Raw genomic sequence first — 20,629 nt, 5'->3', positions numbered from 1 at the left:
ATTACATGTCCACCTCAATGGACAGCGTGCTATCTGGACATGAAATATGTTGGCTTGGCTTACCGAAGTCCAAATGGAGGGGCTCAAATGCAATAAAGTCTTCAACAGCTGTGCTTAATAGCAAAAATAAATAAATAAAAATTTTGAGTACCTATCCACTGTAGTGACCATTATGCATCAAAGGGTTAATCAGGTACCACCCGGAGTGAGAAGAAAAGAAGGGTTAAAAACGAAGGGTGTAGAAAATGAGGGGGTGGAGGGGAGGCGGCAGCTATCTTCTTCCATCTTTTTCTCTGCCTGCTTGTGCATGTTCTTACATTTGCACATCTTTTCTCTCCTTCTAGCATTTTAAAATCTAAAATCTCTTCAGTGAACTTGACGTAAACACACTCTGACAGTGTTAAACTGGTAACTTTCTGCTTCTCCATTCTGGTTTTCATCGCCTTTGCTTAGCCTGGGGCAGCGCTCATTTCTCTGGCCTTTCCTGCTGTGCTTTATTTGTCTTTTGACAGGTTTAAAAATCAATCCAGCATCTTTTTTTTTAGATTTCTATGAGAAATGATTTTGTTTGGAGTTTTATGCTGATAAATGGTCCAGCTGATGGCTTTCATCTGACTCTGGGCTTCAGTTTTGTTGTGTCTTTGTTTGCCACGGCCGTCTGACACTTTGCCACTACCTGCTTTTATTTAAATGTCAACCACAGAAAAATTATCCTGTCACATTTACTCCTCTTCTTCTCATTCAATGCTTAGCTCTTGATTCCTGCTGCCTGTCTTGTCTTGTCTCATGCTTCATTAACACCTTAAAAAAAGTAGAACCCAGAAAGCCATACTTTCACTTCAAAGACTAAGCAGGCTGTCAACAGCCTGCACGGGCAATTAAAATGCCCTCAGGCTGATGCTGGTGATTCATCTGTTTTCCATGTGTGTGTCTGTTTAACAGGCTGAGGTTAGGAGCTAAGTGGATTGTGTTTCAACATGCTAACATTCCGCAACATGTGGTATAATGAGAAATGAGAAATTAAATGAGAAATTAAAATCAATAGTACAATAAAATAGTACAACAAAAACATTTGCAGGTTTACAAGCAAACACACAACTTACACAATTGTAAGAATGGGTGCAGGCAGAAGCATAAGCTGATAAGCCCAACCCCCCAATCCCTTTGAACTTAAGCAAAATTTGATAATAGCATACCAATTCCATAATTTATACATTATATTTGAAACGTATGGGAATATATACAAATCCCCATTCTTGCTTCATAAAAAAAGACCTTTAATGTTTTATGCATTTTTTCATTGGCTTGATTCATAATATTTAATCACATTTGATTTAAACATACCCTTAAACTTTACCATTGTTGAACAATCTTTTTGCTTCTGGTCTAATTTATTCCACACATCAACCCCAACACAAGAAATACAAAGTTGTTTCATTTTAGTTCTTACTTTAGGCTTTCTAAACATTTTATACCCTCTGAGATCATAAACACACTCTGATCTGGAACAGACCCTGAATTTGTTTTGGCATCAAATTATGCATCACTTTATACATAAAATGTGCAGTTCTAAATGTAACTAATTCTCTTAACTTTAATGCTTTTAAACGAGTAAAAAGTAAATGTGTATGCTCTCTACAAGCTGCTTTATTTACAAGTCGAATTGCTCTCTTCTGAATTATAAACAAAGGCTTTAAGTGGGCTTCGTGGGTATTTCCCCACACTTCAATACAATACATGAAATAAGGCAGAATTAAGGAACAATACAAAAGATATAAAGCTTTTTCATCTAAAAATTATTTAACTTTATAGAGAACTGCTAATGATTTAGATAACTTTGCTTTAATTGAGTCAATATGCGGTTTCCAACTTAACTTTTTTCTATGGTTACGCCAAGAAATTTTATTTCATTCACTCTTTCAATTTCTGTGTTATTTATTTTGAGATGTGTATCCACTGTAATTGCTCTATTAGTAAATATGATACATTTTGTTTTATTTAGATTTAAAGTTAATTTATTTAAATTAAACCAACACTTTGATGCATTTAATTCTTTCCCAACTTTGTCCATTAATGTTATTAAATCTTTCCCAAAACTTAGAACATTCATATCATCTGCAAATAGTATGAAATAATAATAATAATAATAATAATAATAATAATAATAATAATAATAATAATAATAATAATAATAATAATAATAATAAACATATTTGGTCAAGAGCAGTCCAGGTCTGCTTATTGCGCAGCTGGGTGATATGAAACTGCTATGCTCCTCCCCTCAGGAGGAAAAGCTGCAGCTCTAGATTCAGAAGGTACTTTAAAATAATCCAAAGGTGAAAAGGATCTAATAAAATTGAAATAGTGGTTCTTCATCAAATGAATGTCCTCAGCAAAAAGGAGAAATTCTTAGCATTTTAAATCTTGAATGTTTGGTTCACTTCTTGAACATTTGACTCAAACATTTATTTAGATTTATCCTGTGATCTTTAATCAGTTTGTTTTAAACATACAAATGTGGATCAGATCAACATATTACCTGGTTCTTGTCTCTGTTTAAGGCATTATGGTGAATGCTGCTCACTTAAAATGTATTTCCGTTCTCTTCCTGACGTCTGATTTTATCTTTGGTAAAGAGAAAGAAAACAGATGAAGCTAAGATGTCCAAAATACTTTTTTTTTTCAAGTCCAGGTCAAGCCTCAAGTTTTTGATGATGGAAATAATCAAGGGTTCCCAAACACTGATCAATTACCAGTTTGGGTAGTTCAGCTGAGACATGCATCATAATCTGCTGCAGTCCCGTGGTTATGAAGAGATTTTAGAGAGACTGCAGTTTGTAATTCAGAAGTTATCAGATGTAGTTTTTAAATATTATTTTTTAATATATGCTGCATGCCGCTGCAGGATGACCAACACGAGCCCACACATGGTGAAAAATGAAAAACTGACCACTGACAAACAGTTGCTAATTTATAATGTCAACACACACTTTTAGAAAACCACACTCATCGCTGAATAATGCACACAAATTGAATTAGTGCAAAATGTATAAACCCAGATGGGAAGCAGCTATGTTTACAACTCTCACTCACTCATTTTTTAAATAAAGTTGCCGAGGTTGCTGCTGATGTGGTCTGCAGCGCAAATGATTACCATTGTCTATGGAAAAAAACTCAGGGGCTCCTTTTTCTGGTAGAAGTTTATCATAGGATTGGGGAAAGAAAACAGTAGGATTACAACTCTTACTAGTTAATAATCATAACATGCAAATGCTTCACCTGGCATTGGCTGACAACAAGACTCTTACCCCTACTGCACACTGGAAGCATCAGCTGAGCGTAACGGCAGCAGAAAGGTTTACTTGCAATAATCGCTGCACTCCACTACACACCGGGAGAGTTTCAGCCGCAAAACAGCCATTCCGCTAAGCTCATCGCTCAACTTGCAAGATGGCAAAATCCCTCGAGTTTATGCCATTAAACCAAAAACATGGAAATCACGTTTGATATCTCTGTTTGATGTCATTTATGATGTTGTTCCTCTCCACTGCCAGGATTAAAGCCACGAAAAACACATTTCTGGAACAAAATTCGGAGTAAATAAGCCATTAGGTCACTTGTGTTGACGTTATTTACATATATATGAAATAGCACCGCTGCAATAGACTTTTATTTTTTTAATTATCAGGGTTTTTACACTGAAACTGAGTGTGATTTAGCCATCTGCAGCCAACTGTAGCAACTGTCATGTCCGAGAAGCAACTTGTGCCAAAAATAAAACTTGATCCTATCTTTGGCAGTGTGGCGCGGCAGGGTGCTGCATGGTGAGCCGCTTCTGGGACACGTCTGAAAATTGCCGCGTCACATCTGGTTTGAATCACCCCAATAGAATCGAATGGATTCTTTTTGAAGCAGTGACGTTCCGCTGCCTTTCTGATGCTTCCAGTGTGCAGTAGGCTTTACGCTGCCTCCTTTGACAAAACTCAAATTAGTGTCGAAAATATTCTCTTGGGTAAAAAAAATGCAATGCTGATGTTTTATCCCACAAACAGCAAAAGCTGAATGTGTCATGCTATGTTGCTAATGCTAACGTTCTGTGACTTACCAACAAACTTAATTTCATTACTAATTACAGGAGATCAACGCCTTTTATAAAACAATGCTGCCAATTTGCTGCAACGCTGAAGCGGCACCAGGGATTATAAGTGGTCGGACTGTGGTGGTAGTATTGCACAATAGTGTCTTTTTAAAAAAAAAGTTTAAGCAACGGTGGTATAAAGGGGATATGTGGTGGTCTCTGGGCTGCCATGGAATTCAGTTTATCTCAGACATCCCTTGCTTTTTATTGCGACTGAAGCCATGCTCCTGTTGGTCCCTTCGTAGCCGCCAGTGTGTGGGTTCCTTTTCATAGATTCAATAAGGCATGAGGGAACAGGCAATTGTCCGTCATAGAGCGGGGCTTTATTTCAGATACACAGACAAGTTTTGAGGACAGTGGGCTGCCAAAAGCTGAGAGCCTTTGGCCGCAATCTCCTTGAAAAGCCTGTCTCACATCAAATCAGAGATTTTTTCAACACTTTGCTGATGTCAGCCTTGCATAACCAGGAAATGGACCTTACACACACATCAGTTGATTTTCAGTTGGGAGGCACCCTGTTTCTAGCAGATTCTACCAAAACAGGATACATCTGCTTGCTGTTGACTTCAGATAAATATTCTTTACTGGAACTGATCTGAAACTTTGGCTGAGAAACAGGATGCTGATATTCTGCAGAGCACATACGCAAACACAGCTATTAGCTCCAACACTCCTAAAGGTGTCTGTCCTCCACAGTCCCCGAGAACTGTCTGTCTGGTGATCTCAGCTCCAGCTCTAACAATGAGATGATCTGGGAGCTCTTCATCGCTCCAGTTTATCATCTCAGCTGGTTCTGTTTACAAAAGCTAAACTTACTGACCGTGTTTACTTTCATTTTCAATATAGCTTCCTGCCGAAGCTCTGCAGTATTTCCACACGTGATCATGACACCACCCTCTGTTGTACCAAGGCGTAATATGCATTCACAAGTCCGGCGCTGCAGCAATAATACCTCTAAACTTGGCGGTGTGAATGCCACATAATTACTGCATTGTCATGCCGCTACAGTGCATTCAAAAGAAACTCTGTGGCGGCAGTATTTTGCTGATTGGTGTGTCTTATAAAAATGGCTAAAGTCTTTTGATAAACCAAACCTTGAGTCTCTGATTGGCTAGACATCACATTCAACAGGCAACACTTATTTGGCCCACAAAAATCAGATAATCCAACTTGTTTGAAAGCCTGGGTGTGTGATCAAACTTGTCCCAACATCTTTTTGAGCAGACCAGAGCACAAAATGTAGCAATATCTAATGAGAACATCTTTAGAGTCGTTAAGGTAATAAGGCACAATGTAAAGATTGTAGGAAGGGGTGGGGCTGGTCAAAGCAAGAGCTAATGTCTGTGGGTGCATGAGACCTAAACTGATCTAGTTGTTCTTAATAGCTCTACCAATATAATTGTAAACTATAACCATCTCAGTGGTCTAGTGGTATGATTGTCCTCCCTGAGACTGGGAGATGGTGGGTGCAAATCCACAGTCTGATCATACCAAAGACCTTAAAAATGGGACCCAATACCTTCCTGCTTGACAATCAGCATTAAGGGATTGGATTGGGGGGTTAAATGGTTCCCAAGCGCAGTCGTGTCTGCAGCTCAGCACTCCTCCAGGGGATGGGTCAAATGCGGAGAAAAAATGTGACCAATGTGTCGACAAATGGGACTTTAACTTTATCTGTATTATATCTGTCAGTGAACTGAGGGAATAAATCCCACTATGTTCTCCACGTCTTTCACTTTAAAGTCTCCTGTGTGTCTCACCACGTTATTCCTGCTGAGGACCTCCAGAATATTGTTGAGAAGCTCCAAACTGTTCCTCCTCTCATCGTGTGGCCCATCAGCCATAGTGGCCAGGGCGCCACCCAACTCCTGCAGCATCATGGGTAATAACACATCCCGGCACTCTGTGGAAACAAAAGCACAAATGATTTAAAAAGTGTGTTTCTTCATAAAAACCAAGGGTTTTGTCATTCACTTTGATGGATTCAAGCCACACCCCCTAGTTTAGATGCTAAGATGATTTATCTTTCAAAAAATCTGTTCATGATTTGGAGCTGCAGCTGTACGGAAAGCTGTATCCATACGTTTATGAATAATGATCCCACTGGACCCTAAAACAGAAAACAAGCTCAGTGGAGTAACATCAGTCATGAATATTAATAGCTTAGATCCTACCAGGTCGCTGCTTTGTCAAACACAAAGTCAACACATCACACACACCCGGACTGTGCAGCCTGTTACTTTGGAAGAGCATGCAAATTCTACAAGGCAGGTATGATCAAACTTGTCCAACAATTTGAGCTTTTCATGAAATGTGAGAGCTTTGCCTGATGCCTTAGAATTGTTTTCCAGTTTGTGCGTTTCTTCAGCAGGAACTAATCTTTCCGTCTTGAGCTGTCTCTTGCTGGCCTTTGTCCTGCTCCCATCCTTCTGCTCCACCATGTAATACACCCCATCCCTCTCTTTGTAGCCTCAGGTAGTCAAAGACCATTAAAAGCTCATTTGGACTGATGCTCTAACTGAACCGAGCCTGCATGCTTGCTGCTTGGACCCTCACATCGCCAACACAACACGATAAAGGCAAATTATTGGAAGATGCCCTCAAAGACTTGCGATGGAGGAAATAAGACACAGGAAAAGTCCAAGTGGGGGAAAGTGACTCCTTAAGTATTATAAATAAACCTTGGCATAGGAAAAACTCCTGGTTCATGCCTTTTGGGTAGTGGCTAGTTTTGTATCCGTTAATGCATTTAACCACTAAAGTCTGAATATTTTAATCATTTTGAGCAGTTTCATATTCTAGATTGAGAACGGTTTGTTGTGCTATAGCAGGAAAACTGAAAAAGAATGAATCCATCTGCCTCTTGGCTGGAGTGTTCTAGTAGAAGTGTGGATGTGCGGGTCAAGGCCCTTGTGAGAGCAGCCCACAGCCAACAGTTTTAATTACACTGATCAAACAAGGAAACCCTGCTGTTATGTTTGGGTCCAACATGGTCAGAGTAGCACGACTAAAGAGAGAGCTAAACAGGGGATTGGAACGTTTAGTGGGACAAACTCAGTGCATTCAGTTTATTATATCATTCAACATTTATAAAGGAAGATGTCTATTTTTGTTTATTTTTAAAAATGTGTTAAAACCTTTCAGAGAAGCTGCATTAAATGAGCTAGTTCTGTGAAACAAATCAAATATGTACAATATGTAGACTGTATTACAGTAAAAGTAGCATTACTTTCATTCATTTTTGAATCAAATAAAAGTAAAAATAAGTCATCAAAAATGCTAAAGTCAAAGTACAAAAGCATTTAGTGAAAAGGCTGATTAAAATTGTTAATATTATTTAACCAGATAGACAAAAATATAAAGTTCAAGTTGTTCAAAGAACTAAATAAAAACAGGTGAAATGATAATAAATTATGAAATTTTTTATTTGTCGTCGTCTTCCTCCGCTTATCCGGGTTCGGGTCGCGGGGGCAGCATCCCAACTAGGGAGCTCCAGACCGTCCTCTCCCCAGCCACCTCCACCAGCTCCTCCGGCAGGATCCCAAGGCGTTCCCGGACCAGATTGGAGATGTAACCTCTCCAGCGTGTCCTGGGTTGACCCGGGTGCCTCCTGCTGGCAGGACATGCCAGAAACACCTCCCCGGGGAGGCGTCCAGGAGGCATCCTGACCAGATGCCCAAACCACCTCAACTGACTCCTTTCGATCCGGAGGAGCAGCGGTTCTACTCCGAGTCCCTCCCGAATATCCGAGCTCCTCACCCTATCTCTAAGGCTGAGCCCGGCCACCCTACGGAGGAAACTCATGTCGGCCGCTTGTATCCGCGATCTCGTTCTTTCGGTCATTACCCAAAGCTCATGACCATAGGTGAGGATTGGGACGTAGATCGACCAGTAAATCGAGAGCCTGGCTTTCTGGCTCAGCTCCCTCTTCACCACGACAGGTCGGCTCAGCGTCCGCAACACTGCAGATGCCGAACCAATCTGCCTGTCGATCTCCCGATCCCTCCTACCCTCACTCGTGAACAAGACCCCGAGATACTTAAACTCCTCCACTTGAGGTAGGACCTCTCCCCCGACCCGGAGTTGGCAAGCCACCCTTTTCCGGTCGAGAACCATGGTCTCAGATTTGGAGGTGCTGATCCTCATCCCAGCCGCTTCACACTCGGCCGCGAACCTACCCAGCAAGAGCTGAAGGTCAGAGCTGGATGAAGCTAGGCGGACCACATCATCCGCAAAAGCAGAGATGAGATTCTCCTGCCACCAAACTCGACACACTCCACACCACGGCTGCGCCTAGAAATTCTATCCATAAAGATAATGAACAGAACCGGTGACAAAGGGCAGCCCTGGCGGAGTCCAACCCTCACCGGGAACAGGTCTGACTTACTTCCAGCTCTGCGGACCAAACTCACGCTCCTCTGGTAAAGGGACTGAATGGCCCTTAGCAAAAGGCCACCCACCCCATACTCCTGGACCGTGCCCCATTTATGTTAGTCCAAGGAACTTCCGCTCAATGTGTTTATTTATATTTATTGTAGATTCACTTGATTTTCAGTATTTTCCAGATTATTTCTGATATTTCAGATTTTCAGTACAGTCCAGCTTTCATTGATTCATTCATTTAAACCTCTAGAAATACATGTGTGTCTGCTGCATTTCTGGTTACAACGTGGTTGAATACAAGAGAGGTAGTAGCGTATTATGGTACTCAAGTAGCCATACTTCATAACATCAAAGTGAAAGTAAAGAGTACAGTGCCTCACCATGTGTCATGGATTACATTTTGAAGCTGTGGCCCAAATTCATTCTCCTTTGCATCACCTGGTGGCGGTAAGCAGTATTTAGTTGGGAAAGCGAAACTTAAAGTGAAGGACCTCTTCATGCTGTTAAACAGAGAACTATTTTCCTCTTTTCCTTCTTGTTTGCTTTGGAGATACATTGCTTGTACATTCATTTTTGTTTCTGAGTTTTTTGTACATGTGAATATAAATGTTGTGTAATATTCATACATCGAGTAAAAAGGGATTCAGATTATGATTAGTTTGTTAGTTTGCAATGATAAAACTACTGAAGTTAAAATGTTAAGCTAAGTTAAATATAGCTCTTTGTTGTGGTATGTGCACATAATCAATGTGAACCTTTGTGCCGTATATGCTTGGAACTAAAGCCTGATTCATGCTTCTCCGTCTGCGTCAGTGCGGAGACACGCAATGTCCTTGCGGGCCTGCCGGAGAGCTCCGCAAGGACGGACGGAGTCGAGCTCTCTTTTCTAAACATCCGTCAGTCGAGACGGACAACACAAGCTTGTGATTGGCCAGGATGCCGCTGTTGTCTACAGCGCCGGCATTGCGCCCTCAAAAACATAAAGAGAGCCGAGGATAACTAGCGGGCAGACACGGAGAAGCTTGAAGAATACCTCGCGAAAAAACTCTAAAAACATGAACTTTGTAATTTTCTCGTGACTGGAGGAGTGAAAAGATGCGCAGCAAGCATTTTATTTGTGGACAAAAATGACAGGAAACGTGGGTTTAGAGGTGGCGAGCGCATGAAGAGGTGGAGGAGAATGAGAGACAAATTTGTCTGTGTTAAAAAGTCTCTTAAATACAAAAAAACACAATATAAACACACTATCTTGGACCGATACATGACAGGATACCACAGAACAGCGCTACGCTCTCTGTTGTCCTGCCGGGCAATTAATTTGCAACACTCTCCAGGAGACGGAGAAGCATGAGAGCAAAATGCTTCTGTCAATCCGTGCGTGTCTGTCCCTTGTGGAGCTGACGGAGAAGCATAAACCAGGCTTTAAGCTGCGTACGTTTGTGTTTGTTTCAGTTTACATAAACAATGGGAGATGAGAAACTGTGTTTGACTTTCTCTGAATCCTGTCTGTTAGCTAGCTGTTAGTCATACGCTGATGCTACACGTATCTAATACAGAATACCATGTGCTCAAGTTCACTAATAATTTATACATTTGCAGTGGTTTCTGGTAGAAATGAAAACCTTGTGAGTCCATCTCTGAGTCGCTCCAGCGCTTTTGTTTCAGGAAGTAAACGAAAGCCAAAGCAGAGTTGAGCTGAGGTAGCAGGTTTGGGAGTCTTATAGTAAATGGCCTGTATTTGATATAGCACCTTCTAGAGTCTCTAACCCCCCCCCCCCACCCCCCACCCCCACACCCTCCCACCCCAAGGCACCTTACAACACATCCCGTCATCCACCCCTTCACACACATTCATACACTGGTGGGTGATGAGCTAGATTGCAGCCACAGCTGCCCTGGGGCTGAGTTTGCTGTACACAGGAGCCACCAGTCCCTCCAAACACCACCAGCAGGCAAGGTGGGATAAGTGTCTTGCCCAAGGACACAACACTGAGGACATCTCACTTCTGATTGGCCAACAGCAACACAGCTCCACCATTGACTCTGTTTGATTTGCAATGTTAATGTTTTATCTCCAAAATATCACAAGACTGGAGGAGTTCTGCTGTGCACTGGAGTTGCTAGTGCTAACGGTTAGCCTCCTCTACCTGAGACGAGCTCTGCTCCTTCCTGGACACTGAACTAACAACAGCCTTCCCCGTCGTAAGTCAAGATGGGTGAGTCCATGAATTCTACTTTGATAATGTGACACGCAAAAGTCACTGAATTTTCTAACCTGATTGTTTCCTGGCTAATTTCTATCGGTGGCTAATGCAGGAAATTTACAATAATGACGATGAGTTGTGATGTCATTATTGATCTAAATATGAACAAGTTATTTCAACCATAATTATGCAAACTAGATTAGTACATTAAAACTACTGCCAGTGTTATAATTTAATTATTCATGTTTCACTGGATGACCTGATGGTTGAGCTTAATATTAATACTGTATACATTCATCGGTTAGGCTTATGAGGATAATAACTGCAGTAACAACAGCAGTCTGAAGTATTGTTAAAACCAACCTGTACTAAGCTGGTGAGTTCAGAAAAAAACATTTAATTTAACCATTAGCTGCTTAAAATTCACAAAACATTCAGATCTGTAAATCCTTCTTGTTTATATCTAACATTCTTTGATGGATTTGTGAGAGTGAGTTGTCTCTTTTGAATCTTTTAAGGCTTGCCTTTTCTGCAAATCAGATCTTCAACGCCTAAGAATGTCATGATGAAGTGTTACTTCAGAGTATGGAGCTGACAGCTTTCACACGGTGATCCATAAATGGGAATTTAGCTGACACACACACACACACACGCACACACACATACATGCATGAGTGCACACACACTCGTGCATGCATGCGCACACAGCTAAAATAAAGTTAAAGGAACACGTTATAATTAGAGTCCAGTATCAAATCAGTGAAACTTCTAGGATATTGATCTGCTCAGTTGAGTTCTTAATACCTGTCAGCTGTTCTGGTGATAATGAAGCTCACAACAAGAGCACTAAAGTGATGAAGTATAAATGACCCACACTTGTATAGTGCCTTTCAGAGTCAGAGGACTCAAAAGTGCTTTACACTACAGTGTATCATTCACTGTATTACAGTAATGATTGGCTGCACCTGGCGGTAAGGCGTTTCCTGTTTCCTGTTTTCAGTGTTGCACTCCATGTAGCTGTTTGGTGTTTGGGGCTCGCTAAAGCTGATTTAATTTCTCTGTACTTGGATATCTCTGAGTTATTGTAGCACAAAAGCACGCTAAAACGCACATTTTCTGTTGTTCCACCTAGCTTTTAGGGAACCATTTGAGTCCGCACGCAGTTTATTTGGTACTGAACAGTTTGCTGCTCGTCCAGTTAGCTTAGCCTCAGCACGGCTATGGCTACTTCTGTCTCTGCTTCTCCGTCTCCTATCTCTTGCTCTCTGTGTCAGATGTTTAGTTACTCCTCTGCCTCCTTTAGTGATAATGATACGTGTAATAAATGTAGCATTTTTGTAGCTTTGGAGGCGAGAATGTCGGAATTGGAGTCCCGGCTCCGCGCTGTTGAAAAACCTGTAAACAGCCGTAGTTACTTAGCTAGCGCGGGGCTAACTAGCTCAGAACAACCCCGTAGCGACCCTCCAGTGGAACCCGAGCAGCCGGGACCTCAGGCCGGCTGGGTGACGGTACGCAGGAAGCATAGAACCCAGCCCGTGGGCCACCACCAACCCGTTCACGTTTCTAATAGATTATCCCCGCTCAGTGACGCACCCACTGATAAGCCGACTCTGATAATTGGTGGCTCCATAGTCAGAAACGTGGCATTAGAGACTCCAGCTACCATAGTTAAATGTTTACCTGGGGCCAGAGTGGGCGACATTAAATCTTATCTGAAACTGCTGGCTAAGGATAAGCATAAATACAGTAAGATTGTTATTCACGCTGGCGGTAACGACACCCAGTTACGCCAATCGGAGGTCACTAAAATTAATGTTGCTTCGGTGTGTAAGTTTGCCAAAACAATGTCGGACTCCGTAATTTTCTCTGGCCCCCTGCCTGATCAGACCAGTGACGACATGTTTAGCCGCATGCTGTTCTTCAACCGCTGGTTGTCTAGGTGGTGTCCTGAAAACAACGTGGGCTACATTGATAATTGGAAAACTTTTTGGGGAAAACCTGGTCTGATGCGGAGAGACGGCATCCATCCCTCTTTGGATGGAGCAGCTCTTCTTTCTAGGAATATGGCCAGTTTTATTAGTCCTCCATGACAACCCAGGGTCCAGACCAGGAAGCAGAGTCGTAGTTTAACCCACCCCTCTGCAGCTTCTGCACTGTTACCCACCCACTACCCCATAGAGACAGTGTCCTGCCCACGGCCAAAATCACACAGATTAAATATCAGGCTTAATAAAGCAAATCATGGAAATCTCATAAATATTAGAACAAATTCAACTGAGCAGAAAACTAGAAAAATTAAATGTGGGTTGTTGAACATTAGATCCATTTTTTCTAAGACTTTGTTAGTTAATGAGTTGATTTGTGATAATCAGATCTCTTTGCTCTCTCTCACAGAATCCTGGCTGCAGCAAGAGGACTATGTTAGCTTAAACGAGTCGACTCCTTCAAATTATTTAAATCATCACATTGCTCGAAGTACAGGGCGAGGAGGAGGAGTGGCAACCATTTTTCATTCGGACTTATTAATCAGTCCCTTACAGATTAATAGCTACAGTTCGTTTGAACATCTTATTCTTAGTTTTCCTAATCCAGATTGCAAAACTGTAAAACCACTCTTGTTTGTAGTTTTATATCGTCCACCAGGCCCTTACTCTGAGTTTTTGGATCAGATCTCTGATTTTTTATCTGATTTGGTGCTAAATACTGATAAGGTCATTGTAGTGGGGGATTTCAACATTCATGTGGACATCGAAAATGATTGCCTCAATGTAGCCTTTAGCAATATCTTAGACTCAATTGGTTTTACTCAAAGAATACATAGCTCCACCCACTCCTGCCATCATACATTGGACCTTGTGCTGACTTATGGCATAGAGTGTGAGGAAATAACGATCTTTCCACATAATCCAGTCCTCTCGGACCACTTTCTGATAACCTTTGAGTTTTTTATAACTGAGTTCTCGAGACATGAAAGTAAATTTCATTATAGTCGGTCTCTATCTGACAACGCAGTTGCGTCTTTTAAATCAACTGTTCCATCTTTACTGTCCTCAGCATCTCAGAGGCATGTAGCAGAGGGCAATATTTTCAGTTCTAGCCCCTCACAAATTGATGCCTTAGTTCATCATGTGAATTCCTCTTTACGTGTGGCATTAGATGATGTTGCCCCTTTAAAAAAAAGGTAATAAGGGACAGGAATTTGGCTCCCTGGTTTAACTCTCATCTACGAGCCGTAAAACAAAACTCTAGGAAATTGGAGAGAACATGGCGCTCTACGCACCATGAGGAGGCCTACCTATCCTGGAAAAATAGTCTTGTGCTTTATAAAAATAAGCTTAAACAAACTAGAACTGCTTATTTCTCAGCATTGATTGAGGAGAATAAGCATAATCCTAAATTTCTTTTCAGTACAGTTGCTAAACTTACACAGAATCGTAGCTCTGAGCCATCTATTCCCTTAGCCCTCAGCAGCAATGACTTCATGGGATTTTTTACAAGTAAAATTAATTCTATTAGAAACAAAATCTTTAGCATCCTCCCTAATGCGATTTCTTCTTCCTCAGTAAGTGAGGCAGCATCAGAGGTGACTCTAGAATCTGTGCTTGAACCGTTTTGATCCAGTTGAGCTTTCAGAGTTATCAAAAATATTAGCTTCATCTAAACCTTCAACTTGCATTTTGGATCCAATCCCAACCAAATTATTTAAAGATGCATTTCCTTTGGTTACTGCCCCCATTCTAGATATAATCAATCTATCCTTAGTAAATGGGTATGTACCACAAGATTTTAAGGTTGCTGTAATCAAACCTTCACTTAAGAAGCCTTCTCTGGATCCAGATGACCCAATGAATTACAGACCAATATCTAACCTTCCATTTTTATCCAAAGTCCTGGAGAAAATAGTGGCCATCCAAGTATGTCAGCATTTAAACACTAATGCTCTGTTTGAGGAATTTCAGTCTGGTTTTAGAAAGTATCACAGCACTGAAACTGCATTAGTGAGAGTTACAAATGATATTCTCATGGCCTCAGATAAGAATCTTGTGTCTGTTCTAGTCTTGTTAGATCTCAGTGCTGCCTTTGACACAGTTGATCACAATGTTCTTTTAGAAAGACTTGAACATGTTGTAGGGATCAAAGGAACAGCGTTAGGCTGGTTTAAATCCTACCTGTCTGACAGATTTCATTTTGTAAATGTACATGACAAATCTTCTTCATACTCCAGGGTTACTTGCGGAGTACCACAGGGTTCAGTGCTTGGGCCAATTCTTTTTACTATATATATGCTTCCAATTGGTAAAATCATTAGACAGCATGGGATAAACTTCCACTGTTATGCTGACGATACTCAGTTATATTTATCCATTAACCCTGATGAACCTAATCGGTTGGGTAGATTACAGGCTTGTCTTGAGGACATAAAAAATTGGATGACTCTTAACTTCTTGCTTTTAAATCAAGACAAGACGGAAGTTCTCATCTTTGGACCAGAAATCCAGAAAAGGAAATTGCTTAGCCAATTGCCTGACCTTAATGGCATTACATTAATCTCCGAGAACAAAGCAAGGAACCTTGGTGTTATCTTTGACCAGGACATGTCATTCAAATCCCAGGTTTCACAAGTTTGTCGGATTTCCTTTTTCCTCCTTCGGAATATTGCTAAGATTAGAAGCATACTTTCCAGGAGTGATGCTGAAAAACTAGTTCATGCATTTATTACATCAAGACTGGATTACTGTAATTCATTACTCTCAGGAAGTCCACAGAATGTAGTTAAAAGTCTTCAGCTTGTCCAAAATGCTGCAGCTAGAGTTCTGATGAGAATTAAAAAGAGAGATCATATCTCTCCTGTCTTAGCTTCCCTACATTGGCTACCCGTTAAATTCAGAATAGATTTTAAGATCCTTCTTCTCACATATAAAGCTCTTAATAATCAAGGTCCATCATACATCAGTAATCTGATTGTTCCATATGTTCCTAACCGAGCACTTCGCTCTCAGACTGCAGGTCTACTGGTGGTTCCAAGAATATCTAAACTTAGGATGGGAGGCAGATCTTTTAGTTATCAGGCTCCTCTCCTGTGGAACCAGCTCCCAGCTTTAGTCCGTGAGGCAGACACTTTGTCTACTTTTAAGACTAGGCTTAAAACGTTTTTATTTGATAGGGCTTATAGTTAAAATCTGATGTTAGCCTAAATCTGGACAAGTGGGGGATTACAGGGAGGTGGAGTATGCAGTCGGTAAAGACGGCTCTCCCTTGCCCTGCCTCCAACATGCCTACATCTAAATAGGATAGGTTATCCAGAGTTATCTCTGTAATTATGCTGCTATAGGCTTAGACTGCTGGAGGACACACTGACCACTTTTCACACTCTACTGCTTTCTTCTACAGTCTGCTCTTTAACTGTACTATTTTGTGCAATTTCAGCTGTTAACTTTATTTTCTCTGTGAGTGTTTTTCTCCCCAGAAGAAGCTGCGATGACGTTCTGCTGAGCTGTGGTGGCCTCATGGAGGGGGCCATCGACTAGCACACTGCTGCTAACCACTAATACATTCTCTCTCTCCTGATAATAACTTTTTGTTTTCCTTGACTTTTGATGTGCTAATACTAGTTTATCCGTTTAATTATAGATCCACTAGGATAAATACAATAAAGTTTATCTTTCACCAAATACAATATTTACTAAGACATCACAATATAACTATAGACACATTACTTGTCTGTGTGTGTGTGTGTGCGTGTGTGTGCGTGTGTGTGTGCGTGTGTGTGTGTGTGTGTGTGTGTGTGTGTGTGTGTGTGTGTGTGTGTGTGTGTGTCTCTGCCTGCTCTGTCTTCTCGATCCCCAGTGAGCCGTGGTGGATGGCTGCTTATACTGAGCCAGGATCCTCTGGAGGTTTCTTCCTGTTAAAAGGGAGTTTTCCTCTCCACTGTCGCTGCATGCTTGCTTAGTATGAGGATTGCTGTATAGTCACTGACACTAGTCAGTGACTTGATGCAATTTGCTGGGTTCCTTATATAGGAAACATTATTTCTGATTGGCTTAATGAACTGTGATTTGGAATGTTTATTATGTGAAGTGCCTTGAGACGACTCTTGTCGTGATTTGGCGCTATATAAATAAACTTGAATTGAATTGAATTGAATCCATTCACAGACACATTCAGACACTGATGGTGATGAGCTACAATGTAGCCACAGCTGCCCTGGGGCGCACTGAGAGAGGCAAAAGAGAGATGAAAAAAGGGGGAAAGATGTGATGAACCTAAAGATAGGAATGTTGTTGCAGGTGGAGGCTACCAACATCTTCCTTTTCTGTTTTACTGTGTCTCAGTAGTTTGACAAGGGTCTGGGACACCACTACTGAGGTGATTCCTGGACCTGATGGAGGCGGCACAGGCAGTTCTGCTCTATTAGCATGGCTCATTTATGAGCCAGAAAAGTTGCTGTGCTCCTAGCACAGTTTCATGTGCATGGAGGGGACATAGTTATGAAGTTCATGATGCCTTAGTATGAGTCTTATAAAAATATCTTCTTTGCCCATGAAGAAGGCTTCCAGCGGGAAACCAAGACTGTTGGCAGGTATAAAAAAAAGCATTTTATCAAAATATTTTGTCTGTTAGAAGAAAATGTTTTATTATTACATGGAGGAGATTCCAAGAGAAAAGCAGTCAACCTTGGACAACTGGACAAGGCCATTAAATGTCCTTGACCTATACAGGACCGTTCTGCCATTAGGCATCTGGAGGAAGTCCTTAGACCCACTGTTAAGAGTGGGTTAGGTGGAGTGAGTCCTGGATTACTCCTGTGCGTGATAAAGCCCAGCTTTTCTGGAGGATGAAGGAATTTAAACCATCAACTGGCTCCACCAACAACCTGGCTAAATCCAAAAGAACATTTCTGAGACATGTTTGGATCTATCGGACTACATAAGTTGTCCCTCAGACTGAATAGGAGCTCAGTGATTTCCTGGTAAAGATCTGGGAGGAGACACCAGGACATCACCCAGAGCATGCACTGATCTCATTGAAATAGACTGAACCGGACCACCAGGTGAGTTATTCAGTTTCAGATTCTTGGTGACTTTTAATGAAGACCTCGTTCAGTTAATACATTTCATAGTTTGTAATCAAATGTCATTCTTTTTGTTCTAAAATATTACAATATTTGTTTGGATATTACATATTTTAACAGTTTTCCTTTAATTTGAGCAGGGTGCACATTCCTTATGACTGAATGGGTTTTCATGTTTTTTTTCTTGTTCTTCGTTATGCTCCCTGTCTAACATCAGGATTCTTTATTTTCATTTTCATCTGTTATTTTTCATTTTGCTCTGTTTGTCTGATCAGTCCATTCTCAGACTGAACAACAAAGCAAGCTCAGTCACTGGAACTGAAAACCTCTAGTCAGTTCTGTCTATCTTCAATTCAATCCAACATTGCTAAAATTCCTTCAAACGCTTTTAATAACTTGAGCTGCAGCCATCTTCAATGCTGCTGTTGCAAAATAACTGACTGCTCCAAACCAAAACTACCCACTCACAGAGATGTTTTTTTTTGGCCCAACTTCATAATTTAGGGGAAACTGCTAACTGTAACTTTAAAGAGGTACTTCACTGAGAAACAATTTTTAATGGTTATATCTGATTATAATTGGTCACTTTGGGTTTGTCATACAGGCTGAACATGAAAATATTCTCCTAGAGTCATGTTGCTGTTAGCCAATCCGAGGCGAGATGCTCAAACAGCATTGCAAATGTATTCAAAACATGAGTAAAGCACCACTTTAAGGTCTACATCACTTCTTCATCAATATCTGTCTTCAGTACTAGTTTTCGTACTGATCACCACAATGCTCTAATAATAAATGAAGGCATTCAAGAAGTGTCCCTAAAGCAATAAGGGCAACACAAATAAAATAAAATACATGATAAAAACACGCTGAGACACAAAGAACATAAAGTCCTGTAAATGCTTGGTAAACATCCTGATTTCATCGTCATCAAAACTTTTAATCAAGAGACAAAATTAACAAGTGGAACCGTGTTTCAAACAATTTTCCTTTTAATTTCAGTAGGTACAAAATTCAGATGAGAACAGAAGAAAAGCTGTTTAAGATTTGATTTGTGAGACTGCTTCCTTTTGGACTGTCTCATTTCTCTCACATAGATTGGCAGAGTTTAACTCCTAATCCCATAAAGTTAGAGTTAAAAAGAGCTGCAGCCTGAAAGCATCACTGATGGTTCCGAGGGGCAGCGGTTGGGGTGAGTTAAGGATGAGGTGCTGCAAACCAGATAGGACGAAGGAATTCATACAAATGCATTTCTTTCCTATCAACCTTATTTTTCCAAGTTTGATCTGGTTTAAAATCTATGAAGCCATTTTCTTTACCCACCCTGTCCGGTGCAGGAGAGTGGAGGAGCTGCAGTCAGCCAGACTAAAGGTCGAGGCACACCCTTGAGAGGTACAACACAAATGTGTTTAGGTGTCACAAAATGTGAATGACTCACTTTGACATGAATAAAAACATTTAAATAGCTGTTTAAAAGTTTTATTAACTTGAAAAACAAGTTTTTACACACTGGCTAATATTAACATCAGCCATTTTCACTAATGGTTTCCCACACTCACACATTCCCAAGTTCCTGTGTGATTTAGTTACATGTTGTAGGTCAGAGCCTGTGGTGCAGCGCTGCTATAAATCAATTCAGTCATGCTGTGGAAGAAAGCTTTGCCAACAGGCACTGACAGATAAATGGAAATCAAGATCTGGCAGCAGACATTGCAATGAGTTTTAACCTTTTCTGGCTTTCACTAAAATGTAAAAGTGTGTTTTGTACCAGCAGACTAATGTGTGTGTGTGTGTGTATCTGCAGAAACCAGTATGTAATTATATACACACACAGGTGCTGACGCACAGCAAACAACATATTCAGAGCTCATACAAGCAGAGCATCAAGAACTCATTTATATTCAAATCAAATTTGTTTTTCTTCTGCCCTAATCCCAGCTGGTGGTGATTATTTCCAGCGTATGTGTGCCGCTGTCTGAATTGTCCTTTTTTGTGTCTGATTGGGTGCTTTGCTGGTATTTGGCGTGTAAGCGATTGAATCTGCTTGTGACTGTAAGAAATCACGGTTGTGTGTTTGGGTTACCAAGTTTGTGAGAGCAGACAGCTGGCGGGGCTGGCAGGTCGCCACACACAGAGCAGCTTTGATGGCTCAGCAGCCAGCTCATCCCTTCTCTCTTTCCCATTTTTTTCTTTCTGACAGCCAAACACAATAAACTACAGCACACGATAATGAGATGCAATCTCAATTTCTAAGAGGCATGTAAATCAGAGTTTTACTACTCTGTTTCTCCATCCCTGTCTCTCGCCTCCTCCGGTTGCCATCCTCTCCGGTTGGGATGATAGAGTGATAGAAAAGATGACAATCAAATCTTCTCAGACGAAAGGGGACTGAGACCAAGCCAAATGTCGTCTCGCCTGGCGATGACTAAATGTCTCTAATGTCTCTGTGGGTGTTTCCTACCATCTACTTTCCCTTCGTTTTTCATTTGAATTCCTCCCTCCATTTCCGCTTCATTCCTCGTTCCATCTTAGAGCGTCGTCTTGAATTTGAAGCTGTACATTTTCTTTGTTCATATTTAGACAGAGGCTGTCCGCTCACACACGCTTGGTGTGGACGATTTGTAAAATTCAAAGAAAGAACACTCAAAACTGTTGCAACAATGCAAACGGACTGTGCACAAGAACGGTGGTGAAACAACTTGACAATAATCACCTTTCTTACTGGTATTCTTGCCTTTGATATTGATACAAACTGACAGTTTATTGCTTACAATGAGATCAAAGCAAACTGTCAAACCGAGAAGTGATTTCTTGGATTTTAGAACTATTCCTCAT

At 41.0% G+C, this 20,629-nt stretch overlaps 1 protein-coding gene across 1 annotated transcript in view; it reads right to left on the bottom strand.

The window, feature by feature from the left end:
- Nucleotides 1–20,629, bottom strand: part of dock2-like (dedicator of cytokinesis protein 2) — a 175,592-nt gene that overhangs the window by 91,802 nt on the left and 63,161 nt on the right. The window contains exon 25 of the mRNA XM_054739089.2: nucleotides 5,899–6,041. Within this exon, the coding sequence (XP_054595064.2) occupies nucleotides 5,899–6,041 (143 nt within the window). The remainder of the gene's footprint in view (nucleotides 1–5,898; nucleotides 6,042–20,629) is intronic.

The sequence above is a fragment of the Nothobranchius furzeri genome, chromosome 1 (genome assembly GCF_043380555.1).
Source record: "Nothobranchius furzeri strain GRZ-AD chromosome 1, NfurGRZ-RIMD1, whole genome shotgun sequence".
Lineage (NCBI taxonomy): Eukaryota > Metazoa > Chordata > Actinopteri > Cyprinodontiformes > Nothobranchiidae > Nothobranchius > Nothobranchius furzeri.
Note: the sequence above shows the minus strand (reverse complement) of the source record. Positions and strands in the feature narration are given on the sequence as shown.